Source organism: Ornithorhynchus anatinus, chromosome 12 (assembly GCF_004115215.2).
Source record: "Ornithorhynchus anatinus isolate Pmale09 chromosome 12, mOrnAna1.pri.v4, whole genome shotgun sequence".
Taxonomy (NCBI): domain Eukaryota; kingdom Metazoa; phylum Chordata; class Mammalia; order Monotremata; family Ornithorhynchidae; genus Ornithorhynchus; species Ornithorhynchus anatinus.
This window is the reverse complement of record NC_041739.1, coordinates 20414201-20429104: the sequence shown is the minus strand read 5'-3', so window position 1 is coordinate 20429104 and position 14904 is coordinate 20414201. Positions and strand designations below refer to the sequence as shown.

General features: G+C 40.6%; 1 protein-coding gene across 4 annotated transcripts in view; it reads left to right on the top strand.

Annotated features, from left to right (window-relative positions):
* ARFIP1 (ADP ribosylation factor interacting protein 1) overlaps positions 1-14247 on the top strand; it is a 113513-nt gene extending 99266 nt beyond the window's left edge. For all 4 annotated transcript variants that reach the window (XM_029076512.2, XM_029076511.2, XM_007671794.4 and 1 more), the window contains one exon: positions 12409-14247. In XM_029076512.2, the coding sequence (XP_028932345.1) occupies positions 12409-12564 (156 nt within the window). In that variant the 3' untranslated portion in view covers positions 12565-14247. The remainder of the gene's footprint in view (positions 1-12408) is intronic.
* The last annotated feature ends 657 nt before the right edge of the window (positions 14248-14904 follow it).

Below are 14904 nucleotides of genomic sequence, written 5' to 3'. Positions count from 1 at the left end.
ATCAGGTGAATAATGATATCAGATTCAACAGGAATGGATAATTATATTTGCCTAGTTTCTCTAAAATTAATCTTGACCAGTGAACCATTCACTAGCCAAATGCTGACTTAGTGCTGAATTCTTATGTAACCTTAAATCAAAATAGATTGTAGATAATGAGAATTGGGAAATCTAGATCATTTGTCCAGGAGACTAATATTGAAAAGAACATATTAAAGGAAAAGCAGCATGGCCTAGTGGAAAGAGCTAAGGCCTGGGTTATAATCCCAGCTCTATCACGTGTCTTCTATGTGACCTTGTGCAAATCACTTAATTTATCTGCCTCAGTTACCTCATCTGTGATATGGGGATTAAATCCTTCTCTCTCTGACTTACACTGTGAGTCCCATGTGGGACAGAGACTGTGCCCAACTTGAATATCTTGTATCTACCCCAGAGCTTAGTACAGTGCCTGACACATAGTAAGCACATAATAAGTATCGTAAAAAAACAAACAAGTGATGCAACTGTCTTTCAGGTCTACACTTAAAAGAAAAAAACTGGTTTAGCTTCAAATGGCCTGCTTATTTTCCCCAAAGCAAAGGTGGGTGCCTGAGGGAGAGGCCCACATCTGCGCTACCTTCTTAGCATCTTCAGAACCAGGCAGAAGGAAATCTAGTAAACAAGGGAGAGTATGCATAGTTTGGAAAACAAAATCTGCCTACTTTTCACCTAGCCAATCAGCAAGAAATCAACTTTGAGTGTGTTTTCCAGGCTACATGCAGAATGGTTTTTAAGGTATGCTAAGATTTCTAAATACCGCATGATACCTTCTCTAAAAAATGGGGACAGATCATAAATCATTGTATCGCTGGGTACGTGTTCCTGTAGACGTATATCGTAAATCATAATTTGTTCTAAAACCTCTAGAAAGATAATATGAAATTCCTTTACATGGAGTGTTCTGTAACATTAAACACACTAACCTATTATTTATTCTTTTAAAATAATTCAAAGCATAACATCACAAGGAGTTTTAATGTGATTATTAGTCTTTGCTGGAGCCTGCAAAAGTAGCAGCTTGTTTTTCTGCAAGTGGTGGTGTGCTTTTAACTAGAGTGGAAAAATTAGTCCAATTTAGGTTGAATAGCAGCCTTCTTTTCTTCATTAAGCATTTTGTAGTATTCTAAGTCTTCGGTACATCTCTGCGCACCACTGGAGTCCTCTCTCTCTCAGGGTCTTGAATCATTTTAAAAAGTTCATCTGCTCTCTGGAAAATGGATGCAAGACTTTTTAATCCCCAAATTTTAGCTGGTGATGGAGTTAAGATTCTAGCCTCGGGAGCAGCCATGACAACCTCCTCCTCCTCCCTCACTACTGGGGGGTAGGGAGTTTCTCTGCTTCATCCAAAAGCAGCACAAAATTGGGGAGAAGGTAGAAGCATAGAGATTTCTAAGATTTTCTAAGATGCTTTTGCTTAGAGAAGAGAAGGTATCTTCCAGTTTGTGGGGGCGCTGAGGGCAATGTAGAGGGGCAGGCGGCCCATACGCATTTGCATGAGACAGGGCTGAGCACTGCCTAATCGGAGGATTCTCTGGCACATTCTAAAGTAGCACAGAACTGGGCTGAGGTAGAAAGGCAGAGATTTTAGACTGCCTTTCCTCCTACGCCACAATTCCCTGCTGCTTTCAGATTGCATAGAGAAGTAGGCTTTCACTGTGTGTCTGGGGAGCGGTGGGAGGAGCAGAGCAGGGAGGGAATTGACTTCCCTTGCGCTGATTGGACGTAATGACAAGAGAGGGCTTATGGGTCCTGGGCAGCGTCAGCGATTAGTGCATACAGAGCTCCAAATTTTGCATATTGTGTCTTTGAGAGCAGGGTTTTTGCCTGTAGAGATATATTTGGCAGAGTGGCCTAGTGGAAAGAGGACGGGCTTGGGAGTCAGAGGACCTAGTGTTCCAATTTCGGCTCCTCCACGTATCTGTTGTGTGACCTTGGGCAAGTCACTTAACTTCTCTGTGCCTCAGTTACCTCATCTGTAAACAAGACTGCAAAAGATTGTAAAATGACATCTGTAAACAACTGTGGGCTCCATGTGGGCTATGGCTTGCATCCAACCTTATTAACTCGTATTCATTCCAGTGCTTAGAACTGTGCCTGGCACAGAGTAAACACTTAACAAATACCATTTTTTAAAAAAGGATGATGCTACACCAAAGTTTCAGGGATTAGCTTGGAAGGGAGAGCAATTATCCAGATGAATCAATTTTGGAAGAGGAAGAAATGTTGAAGACTGCGAGGCGGGGTGGGAGCAGAATTTCCAGAATGGTTAGCTGCATTGACCAAACTAATTGAATGTCTTATATGCCTCTAATAAGAATTATTAGACATGTATTTGTGGAGCACTTTGTGTCAAGCACTGAACTATGCACAGGGGCAGATACAAGATAACAAGTTGGACATAATCTTTGTCCCACATGGGGCTCATAGTGTAAGTAGGAGGGAGATTAGGTATTGAACCCCCATTTTACAGATGAGGAAACTGAGGCACAGAGAAGTTAAGTAATTTGCCACAGCAGGTAAGTGGTAAAGCTGGCATTAAAACCCAGGTCCTTTGATCCCCAGACCCACGTTCTTTCCACCAGGTCACGCTGCCTATGTACATCATGCCAAAATGTGTCAGGTTTTGTGAGATGACGAGTGTCCAGGAAAGATTGAACTGAAACATGGATTTTTTTTTCCCCTTATCGTCATCATTGGTATTTGAGTGCCTACTCTGTGCGGAGCACTATACTAAGTGGTTGGGAGAGTACAGCAGATTAAGTAGACAAGTTCCCTGCCCACAACAAGCTTACAGTCTAGAGGAGAAGACAGACATCAATATAAATAAATAATTTGTAATGTATAATATATGTGAACATAAGTGCCGTGGGGCGAGGGTGGAACGAATATCAAATGCCCAAAGGTCACGGATCCCAGTGCAGAGATGACATTGAAAGGAGGGGGAGCTGGAGAAAGGAGGGCTTATTCAGGGAAGACCCTTGGATTTGAATCTGTAGTTACAGGTCAGTTGACTATTCACTAATGCTTATGCTCCAGCCCTCTCTCAGTTCTAAAGATAACGTTTGTAAGTAGCAGAAGAGAAATAGTCCAGCCCTTTCAGGTTTGCTTGAAAATTACCAGTGGTGAAGTACAGGCACTTCTGCTGTACCAAGTGCCTTTATTACATAATTTGGGTAAAACACAATGGAAGGACCCACAACAGAAGACACGAACAGTGTATTTAATTTTGGATAGAATCTGACAGTAGAATTAGGGAATGTTCTTGCAGCAACATGCATATGTCTGGGTAAGAGCACTATGCTGTGTCAGACAAATCATTATGAGCATGCAGATGGGTGTCGGACATAGGGCGAGTTCTGCAGCCTCGGTTCTTCTTAACTTGAGGTTCTGCAAGGACATGTAAGACTGGGTATACTAGATCATGATTTCCCCGTAACACAAGATTCTTCAAGAGCACAATAACGGTGTAATAGCAGAAATGACTATTTTGAAATAAGGGCACTTCTGGAAGGGACAGGTAGAATTTAGAAGCAGTTAACTCCCTGTCACTTAGCAACCTTTCCCCTCCTCCATCCTGTCTCCCCACTCCAATTAGGTAGCAGCAAGCCCTCACTTTTGTCTGCCTGCCCCCTTTCTTCAAAAGTATTTAATTTTATTGTTTTATTTATGAGGCTTTATATATTTTAATTCTAAATGACCTCATTACTCTTGCTGCACAAAAGGAGTTTTCTTTGGTTTGATTCTCTGTATTCCTTAACATCTACAGAACTGCATTATTTCTAAAAAAACAAAAACTTTAGAAAGCAGAGTCTCTTAAATCGTAGGTAGCTATGAAAACTTGTAGACACTATTGTGACCCAGTTTTAAAAGTTTGCTTTTTTTTTTTTTTTTTTAAGAGAGGCACAATTCCAGAGAAAGAATCAACTCTATTTGTGAACAGAAACTGTCATGGGCACAGGATCACAATCTGTTCAAATAAAAAATGGGTGTTTAGAATATTCTGATTCCTGCACTCCCACAGTTGCCAGAGTCTTACTTATTAAATTGCCGAGAGAATTAACTAACCAAAATAAAAATACCTTGAAAGTCATTGTGCGATGAATCTAGCAAGTGCAAGATGTTGTGAATAACTCCATTAGTTTTGGGCCGTTGTGGTTACGGACAAGCATTTCTTGACAAATTTGGAACCAGATGCCCCCACCCTCCTAACTCTGGATTTCCTCAAATTATGGAAGTGGAATAGAAGATGAAATTTATTTGGAAGGGAGATAAAAGGAGGGCTTATATCTCGATAGATTCCGTCCATCAATCCAACAATTGGGAAAGTCCAATACAATAGAGACGGTCGACATGATTCCTTCTCACAAGCAGCTTACAGTCCAGAGGATTGTAGCATAGGCTTGACTTGAGAATCCTGGTGCTTATGGTGTCTGGCCAGATCTGATCAGGATGAGAATGAAGTCATTCCTGAAATCTCCTAAGGCTGCCCTCTGCCAGACTGTTTAAACCAAGTGCAGCCACACCACAGTGGCTACAGCTCTGAATCACGTTATTGAGGTGTTTCTGAAACTGAAATTGAGGTGGAATTTCTTTTGAATAAAATGTTCATTGCTCCGAATGCAGTGATAAAGGAAATTAAGTCAACATTTAAATGTTGCCCCACAGCTAATTTAAGTAGATCTAGTGAATTTTCCACAATGCCCCAGTATTAGTAAGAACGTTTGGACATCGTATTCATTTGGGTAGCTGTGATACACTCCTTGCTTTCCCGGGAACAAAAGAGGTAAAAAATGAAATCTTGTGTGAGAGACAAAAAAGGAACCAAGGGTTCAGGTTTAGTGGTGGTTATAAGGGGAGGAGGTGATGAGGGAACTATATGATGAGGAAACCCCTGGAAAATTGGGTGACAGAAAGAATGGAGATTATTGGTACGTTGTAAGGAACACCGAAGGATAGTTGAGTAGAAGAGGAAAGAGCTGTGGAAACAAGGGAAGAGCCATTCTTCTAACACAGAGTACTCTAACACAGCTCTCACCTCGGAAGAGAGAGGTGAGAGAGCTTAGAGGGAAAATGTCAAAGAGTGTGTTTATAATTTCAAGTTTGGATTTGGAAATAAAGGACTGGTGATCTGTCCATAGTTTGTGGCTTAAACGTGGTACAACCTGTTCTCCAACACAAGGCTTTGTTCTTGCGAAACTTTCCATTAAGGAAAACTTGCCCTGTTTGGCTCACCTGTTCCAACACCACACACATGTGTACAAGCAGCTTCTTTGATACCATGGCCCATCAAGCCTAGACAAATTAATATTGTCCCAAGGACATTCCCTAAATTGCACTCTGGCCAAAACGTGATTGAAAACACCGCTAAGACAGAGTTCTACACTTCAATTGGGTTCTGATATTCTGGAATTTACATTTACTGTTGCTTCACCAGGAAGATTTACAGAAGGCTTTTTAGAATGGAGGACTTCCATCCTGTCCATGACTTCCTGTTTTGTTACCTTATGCCTGCCTGTGATATGATGAAATCTCGCCTAGTGAGTCAGTGAAGTAAAATCTGTTCACCCACCTCCTCTTGCATTTTGTATTTGTCTTTGCTCCTCTCGCTCCCTTCCCACTGCCCACACCCTTAGTTCTGATCGTACCTCTCCTCTGTCTCAACTCGCGGCTGCTCTGACATGACTGGTATTTCCACAGTTATTATGGACTAATAAAATTACATATCACAACCCTAATGGAAGGCTAAGTATGGTAATGCTGCTTTCGTATTAGCCAGGCTTCTGGCACTTTTATCTGCTGAGAGAAGATCAGTCATGAAAACAGAGACCAATATCCATACCAAGATGGAGTGTAATAGTATTTTTTTAAAGAAACAAACCTCGCAAAAGTTCCTGACATTTTTCATTGTTGTCATCTGGAACTTTTGTCAGATGCTGTGAAGACCATCTGAGGAGATTTCTCTCCTTCCCTTCCTTCAGGCTCCGGAGCTGCACAGCCCACGTTTCTTTCCTCTTCTTTACGTCATGGATAATAATGTTTACTTACCTCATTGGATCACTGGGAGAAATAGCTAATGAATATCACAAGCCACTTAACATAAATGTGTTTTATCGGGGTGACCTCATCCTTAACCCAAATATTAGCCGGTTTCTCACGTCTTGGACTTTGTATTTAAATACTTGATATGGTGATGGGATACTTGGCTGAGAAGTTCAAATAACAAAACCTATTTTCCTACTGACTTCCATTTGTATAATTGGGGATGCATTCTTCTAGGAAGGAACCTCGGTTTCAAAATGCAGATCTCATGGAGCATCTGATCAGTGATCATTCTGTGGTGTTCACAGAGAGTGTGCCTCGAAGCCCTGGTGTTCTTGATTCTCAACCATGGCTGAAATAAAAACTGTGGTATGTGTTAAGCCCTTACAATGTCCCAAACACTGTTATTAAGCATTAGGTTAGATAAAAGATAATGGTCCCTGCCCCACTTGAAGTTTACAGTCAAAGGGAGCTGAGTTTAATGCCCATTAATTGCCCAAGGCCATACCGCGGACAGGTGACGGAGCTGGTAGTAGAACCCAGTCCCGTACTCTTTTTGCTAAGCCACGCTGCTTCTTGTCCCAAACCCAATAAGGCCAACTGAGTTAGGCTTCTTGACGCTTTCTTGGACCCTCAGTCCATTTCAGTGCTAGGACATTTGCCTTCTTGTGAAAGACTCCCACTGACCCACATAGAAGGCTGGATACTGCAGTCATTTAATAGCTCATCAATTAATCTTAATCTTGTTGCCATATTGGTGCTTTACTCAGTCTTCTAAGACATTCTGAACTTCTTGGTTCAGTATTCTTCTGTGCTTCTTGTAGCATCTCTGAACAGTGGGCTACCTGAGTTGCAGAATTCACTGCTGGCTAACTAATGGAAGTACTTGGCCATATGCTAAGTGTGGGTTGGTATATAGATTGAGAATTCAGGCTGTTTGTTAGTCTGTCATAAACTAGGAGACTGGATGGTTCTTGTACAGTAGTTGGAAGCCTATTCTGCTTGTCTTCAAGATTTGATATAGTTTTGAACTACTAGGCCTACTAGATTTCTTTTTGATTCGAGGTTTCTTTTGGGTTCCTCTGTTGAGGCTTTAATCCTGAACTGAAAATTCACTGTGGGCAGGGAATGTGCTATATTGTACTCTCCCAAGTGCTTAGTGTAGTGCTCTGCATACAGTAAGCACTCAATAAATATGATTGACTAATTTTTCCATGTGAGGGTAGGGGGTGGAGACAGGAAGGGTGTTAGCTTCACCTCTAGACTGTAAACTCTTGTGAGCAGGGATCATTTCTACCAACTCTGTTATATTGCGCTCCCCCCAAGTGCTTAGTATGGTGCTCAATTAATTTGATCGAATGGGGGAAAGAAACTGTGTTTAAAAGTGTGTGTGTGCACGCTCGAGCGCGTCTTACTGTCTACATAATTTGAGAGACCCAGTAAGTTACTTGGGTTTGCAGAACGGATTTGAGCTGACATCTAACTCTTGGAATTTTGATCTCCCAAATCCTCCCAATCCAAATACTCTTAATTAATTTGAAATCTGTCTTTGAATTTTGAGGGGAACTAGAATTAAATGCTAGAGAGAGGATTTGAAATAAAAATTGTGGTTTTATTTTTAATTTGTTCATTTTAAATATATATTTTAAAAACATACACTCTCTAATTAGAGAGATAAGGTGGACTGAAAGTAGAAAGAGTAATGAACTGGAAATCAGGAGACTAATACTAGTTCACCTGTGATCTTAGCTTGTCTCATCTATAAAATGATCTGCCCCTTCCCTTCCTCAAAGAGATAAATGAGAATAATGTGACACTCTTTGACTATTTGAAATAAATGCTGCATTTTTGTATTAGGACTAGTAGTTATAGAAAACATAATTGCATTATTCCTACAGACTATATAATACCTGACAACTAAATTCTACCTGACAGCTAAATTCTCATCTGTACAAATTATTTGCAGAACAACAGCTGAAACACAGCGAACTGAAGGTTATGGAAAACAGTTCTCATGTAAGAAACCCAGAACTGATAGGGAAATGATTTAGTAAAATAATAGGACATTATGAAACATGGAAGTATTTTTAAAGTCCTCTGTGATCAACGGATGTAAAATGTGTGTGACTAATCCTGTTAGCACAGTCATATTTAAGTTCTGTTCTCAACCTTTTACATATCATCTCTCTGGCTCCAAATGAAAAAATTGAAAGGCAAGATAAGGTTACCAGATTCAAGCCTATGTTCTGTATGGTTTAAGGTATTTTCCTAGAAAAAATTGTCAGATTATAGACCTCTGAGGTCCAACTAGCATAAAGCTAATAGTCTTCCTGTTGTTCCAGGAGTTCAGTTTAGCTCCCGGTGAGCTCCATAGTGTGTCAGAGGCTCCTTATCTGTTAACTTATCTCCGTTTGAGGAAGAGGGAAAATTCTTTTTGTTAGAACCTGTGAGTGAATCAACAGTGTGTTTGACACCCTGGAGGCTCAAATAGTTGGAAGCCTACTCTGCTTGTCTTCAAGGTTTGATATAGTTTTGAACTATTAGGTCTACTAGATTTCTTGTTTCGAGGTTTCTTTTGGGTTCCTGTGTAGAGAGGCCTTTCAGTTGAATTCTCCTTTAGAGATCTCTCTGGGTTCGGTGGGAATGTTTTCAGGGGGTCATTGGTGAGAAGCAGCATGGCCTAGTGGATAGAGCACGGGGTATGGGAATCAGAAGATCATGGGCTCGAATCCCGACTCTGCCACTTGTCTGCTGTGTGACCTCGGGCAAGTCACCTCACTTCTCTGTGCCTCAGTTACCTCATTTGTAAAATGGGGATTGAGACTGTGAGCCCCACATGGGACAGACTGTATCCAAACCCATTTGCTTGTATCTACTCTAGTGCTTAATATGGGGCCTGGCACATAGTAAGTGCTTAACAAATGCCATAATTATTATTGAGTAGACAGACTGCTTCATTTTCATTGCTTTTTGGGGAAACTATACTCAGGCTCTAGCTCCCTGGTTATATCTGGAAACCTTGGTGCATACAGAGCAACGAGAAGCAGTGTGGCCTCCTGAAAGAGCCGGGCCTGGGTTCTATTCCCGGCTCTGCCAGTTGCCTGCTGTGTGACCTTGGGCAAGTCACTTAACTTTTCCTGGCCTCAGTTTCCTCATCTATAAAGTGGGGCTTCAATCCCTTTTCTCCCTCTTACGTAGACTGAGAACCCCAGGTGGGATAGGGGATATGTCCAACGTGATTAATGTGTATCGACCCCAGTGCATAGAATAATAATAATAATGATGATGGTATTTAACTGCTTACTATGTGCCAAGCACTGTTTTAAGCGCTGGGATGTATACAAGGTTATCAAGTTGTCCCACGTGTAATCCCTATTTTACAGGTGAGGTAACAGGCACAGAGAAGTTAAGTGACTTGCCCAAAGTCATACAGCTGACGAGTGGCGGAGCAGGGATTAGACCCCATGTCCTCTGACTCCCAAGGCCAGGCTCTTTCCACTAAACCACGCAGCTTCTCTAATAGAATAGAATTCTATTCTAATAGAATAGTGCATGACATATAGTAAGCACTTAACAAATCCAACAATAATAATGATTTCTGTGTCCCACTGCTCAGACACAGCGAAGGCTGGCCGGAGATCATTGCAGTAATATTTCTAATCCCATTTATTTAACAGTGGTCACTTCATCAAAGAGATTAGATTTTTTAGAATATTTTTCACCACCACCCCCTCCCCGCAAAAAAAATCACTCCTGCAGAATACAGGTGTTATTCACTAAGCAATGCTATATCAGCTCTGCAACTGGACTGAGTCCTGTCTCATTTTCAAGTGCACTGGCTTGTCTATGTTGGGAATTCAGGAGTCCCTTGAGTTCCATCATCATCGTTCTACTGGTCTTGCAGCCAGTCTGAATGAGAAAGAACCTGTATTGCTTGGAAGTAAGAGGGCCCTCCAAGAGAGCAAATGAGGTTCAGAGTATTTGTGACACACCTGAGGATGATTGGTCCGGCTCTAAATCTAGGCATTAAGGAAAGACGTTCCTTTTGGAGTGCTCCATTTAGTTTAAGATGGGCACCATTGGGATTTCCAGGTGGGGCCCATCAGTTGTCAGTAGACAGGGAGTTTGGAAAGCTGTAATTTCGTGGGTTTGTAACTTCCCCAGAGAGAGCTATGCTCTAGGTATTTTATGTCAACCTGGCTAGTGCCTGATCCAGGGTAAACGATGATCTTACAGGCTGTGGAAACAATTTTACAGAAAGTGACTTGGAAGATACCAAGGCCCAGCAATGTTTTTAGGAGAGAAGCATATGAGCAGTTTCATTGTTTCATTTTCAGTGAATTTCTTAATAAGTTGTCTGGCCAGGGAAAATGATTCACAGGTTTTGAGAAGTCTAGTCTAGCCTTTCTTGTTTCTAATTCAACTACTGATTAAATCAGGAGTGAAAGCAGATTTGGCCTCTACTTTTTCTTTAGATCTATGGTGAAACGACAACCCAGTATAGTATCATTTAACCCTGACAGCAGGAAGCTTGGACCCGAAATTGTAGGAATGAACTTGTGAGTCTTTATGGAGCTGCTTCAGTTGTTTACGAGGGTTTTACTTTCAAACTGGGCCTGGCACCCAGAGGGTGCAATTAGCCTCATTTTCATGATCACTTAATTACCCCTCTGTGCTGGTATTTTTAGGTCGTAGGAGGATAAAATAAACACAGCTAGTTGAGTAGTGAGAAGTCAGTGTTGTATTTCTGATCATGTATATTTTGTTTAATATTTGATTTCTAGGCTCTAAGCCCAGTGTGGGCAGGGATTGTCTTTCTCCATTGCTGAATTGTACTTTCCAAGCACTTAGTACAGTGCTCTGCACACAGTAAGCGCTCAATAAATACGATTTAATGATATTACAAAGATGGAAATCTAGTTCCTCGTGGGAAAAATGTCTTCCTCCTCGGAAGGCCATATTTTTTTTTTTTTGCCCTTGATTCAGGTTTCTGTTAAACATACATTTTTAAATGAAGAAAATAGCTATGCACTAAATGAGGAATGTGTTTGGAAAAAATAGAATTACTGGAAATTCCTCGTCTTTTTTGTAATCCTGGCAGAACAATAAGCAACAATTTCTAAGAGCTGTGCTGGCTGCTAGAAGATTCATTCCAGTGACATTGGAAAACATGGCCCATTATATAAGCCAATGGAAGCCATATTTGAAAATGGCTAAATATGAAAGTTACGTATTCATGGTAGAGGCATTTTTCCAGTTAACAACACAGTTGGTTCCTGGAAGCTGTATCTTAAATTGAAACATTTAAAATTGGATCCAATTTTTTCATAAGAACAATGCTAGAAATGGGGGGTTGGTTCCTGTACCAAGGTCAGTTACCGTATTTTTAACCAAATTTACCCAATATTCTATAGTAAATCAATTATAGATGAAGAATAGAGCTACATTAATGTATCTGTTTGGCATCTGAGAAGTTTTACGGTTGGTTAGCTGATTTTTACTTCCTTGGAAATACAATGAATGTGTCAACCCTCCCTGGTGATGCCTGGCATCTGGTAATCTTTCTGCTGTGCTTCCCCTATCCTCTTTAAACTTTCCTCCCCTCATCTCCACTGCTACCTCATTGCTTTTAAGATTGTTTCCCCATTTTCCCATGACTCCCATGCACCCCTCCATTTTCCCATGCCATGGAGCTGGAGCCATATAGGTGGCAAATATTAAAAAATTGAAACCCATGTGTTGTAAAGCTGAAGCAAAGGTGTAAATGTAGAAACATCTTAGATGCCGCTCATTTTAGGTCAAGGACAACCCATATGAATCAGTTCATTTTTATGGAAAGTCCTGACTGCAGTGTGCTTTATTTTCCAAGTCACCTTAGAGGGAAAAACCTTTCAACTACAGAGTCAAATACTTTAATATCCTCTTCTGCTTTGCAGACAGCATTTCCACAAGTATCTTTTTAGAATTATTGAATGCCTTAACTTTTTAATGCTGTATTCTGTATTTGGTATGAAAATGGTTATTTACATAAATGCTGATTTAAGTTCTATAAATATGCATTTTAAGTAATAGCGATTCAAATTCTGTCTAATGGAAATTATAAGCACTCTCTAAATTCCCCTTCATTTAAGGGGAGGTGATTTTAAAGAATGCCTCGAGTGCTCCAAGCATATAACTTAGCAGTTATAGATCAGTAGGCAGAAACTTTTTCTTAATTGTCAGGGCTCGAGCTACTTAATTTATGAAGAGATTTCATTGGCATGTATCCTCATGATGCTGATAATGATGTCTATGATGTCCCTAACTTCCTGCCCTTGTTGTCCACAGGTGAAGGTGTTGCATAATCAGCTAGTTCTTTTCCACAATGCCATCGCGGCTTACTTTGCCGGGAATCAGAAGCAGCTTGAACAGACACTTAAACAATTCCACATCAAATTGAAAACTCCAGGAGTGGATGCTCCATCCTGGCTCGAAGAGCAATAATTGGAAGGAAAATCAAGGAAGACCAAGAATCCTTAACCCTGATCAGGAGTGAGGGGGCAGGTGGGGATGGATTGAAGGGGGGGGGAGTGGGGCAGGGTGGAGGAAGAACCATTGAAGTGATTCTTGCACAGATAGCTTTAATTTCTCTCTTTTTAATACTTTAATGATCGAACGCTTCAATTTTGTGGGAATGTGGGGAACTGTAATATAAACATAATTTCTATAACCTAGACATAATTTCTATAATTTCCCTTTTGGAGACTCCTTTTGTATGTAAGGATTGATGGCTTTTTCTGTAGCTCGAAAACATCTAATATAGTTTTGCACTGATGTGATAAAATTTGTGGCATCTGGTCCTTGAGACACGGGCTAGCTGTCATTTTTCCAAAGGGAGGTTTACATGATTTGTATCAACAGCTGATATTTTATATATATGAATATAGTAAACATCTTTAAAAGATTCACTTTCATGAATTTGTTTTAAAGGAGAGAGTAAAACTATTTTGAAGAGTAATATTTTAAGCTTAGATGTAGCACCTAGGCAGAGGAGGCAGCTGGAGAGGAGAGCAAAATGCAGCAAGTACTTTCTTTAAAGGTGAGTCTGTAGGGATATTGGAAATTTGCCTGAAACTCTTTAGAGAAGCAAGAATCACATTGTCACTTCCATGAGGCATCAATGTCTTGCATTTACATTCAGTAGGTCATTTGCAGGGTAAAGCCCTGATGCATTAGCAGACTCAGTTTTGATTCATTGCATGAAATTTACTTAAGAAGGTCACCTGCCATTCCACAGAAGAGAGGTTTCCTGGTCCAGGTACTTGGCAGTTCAGTACCTAGAGTCTGGCCAGGTTTAAGGAGGTGCCCATCCAGTAGCAGTGCTCTATAGCAGTGATCTCCTAGGCAGTTTATAATGTACTTTCCATATAAAATAATACCGCCTTAGCCTTAAATCACAGGTATGTGCCTTAGTGGATAACTCCTGTTCGAGTGGGGGAAACTAAATCCACAGGAGAGTCCTTTCAAGATATCTAGGAGGTCAGTTCCAAGCCAGGAAAGGGGCCCTGTGGGGATGTTTGGGGTGTGTTCTAGTTTTTAGTCTACAAATCAAGTTGAAATAAATTTTGGGGTTTTTTTTTTTTTTTTTTTTTTTTCAGTGGGCATAGGAAGAGCAAGGAGGGAAACAGTGAAGTAGGGCCAGTACTATGTTAGTTACAGAGCAGAATTCCTTGCATGAGGTTGCTCTCTGAAAGTTGCAATATTTCTTCAGTATTGTAATCCTTATTAAATGTAAAATTGATTTTTGTCATAGATCTTTTAAATTAATATCATTTGGGGCAGGGGAGCCATCTCATACACACGTTCCCATATTTTTTGTGTTGAAATGAAGTACTTTAAATATAACTGTTATTTACCACCAAGAACTCTAGGATTTATGTTCTATGTGTTCAAATGTCTTTCAGCTGGCTTTTTATTAATATGGCTGTTTTCAGTGCTTAACGCAATGTAACGTGACTGTAAATCACAACCTATTTTAAATCATTCCTTATTGTATATTTGTATTCTGGCAGAACCTTATTTTATTCTTTTGGCAGAATTACTACTTGTAATAATAGTTCATTTACATTCCCCAGAACGTGCCCCAGTGTGAATTTTGTATTCTTATTAAAGGTGTTTGCTGCAGTCTTTTGTTTCTTGATTTGGTGTGGTTTGTGGAGTAGTGAAAGGAGGGTGGTGGTGGGGAATGCACAATCCTGAGCCATATTGGGCTCAAAAGCAAATAACCACTGATTGCTCTTGTGAGGCAGAGAGAAGGGGAACCTACCCAGTCCTGCCGAAGTAAACATTCCACTAAGCACTTTGGTTAGACCATCTTTGGGGAGTTAGGGAACTTTTTCTGGCAAAGCTCCTCTTGGATGCAGTGGGCCATGTTACTGGAAGAAACTGCCTGTGCGTGCGGGCATGCGGAGTCCAAACTGGTGAGTTCTTGACACGAGGTTTGGCAAGAGTGCTTCTCTGGGTTGTGAGAGAATTGGGTGAACTGTAAAAATGAAGGCTTTGTTAATACTTTAAAAAAATGAATCAGTGGTATTTAGTGAACACTTACCGTGTGCAGAAGCCTGTACTAAGAACTTGGGAGAGAACAATAAAACAGAATTTGCGGATACGTTCCCTGCCCATAACGAGCTTGCTCTAAGGAAAAGCCAAAGAGGTTCAAATAGCATGAAGGAAGTTTGAGATTACTGTCATTCATCCCAATTTTCTCCACATAACTGTAATAATGATGATCTTTGTTGAGCACTTTTTACGTGCTAAGCACAAGATAATGAGCCCAGTCACTAT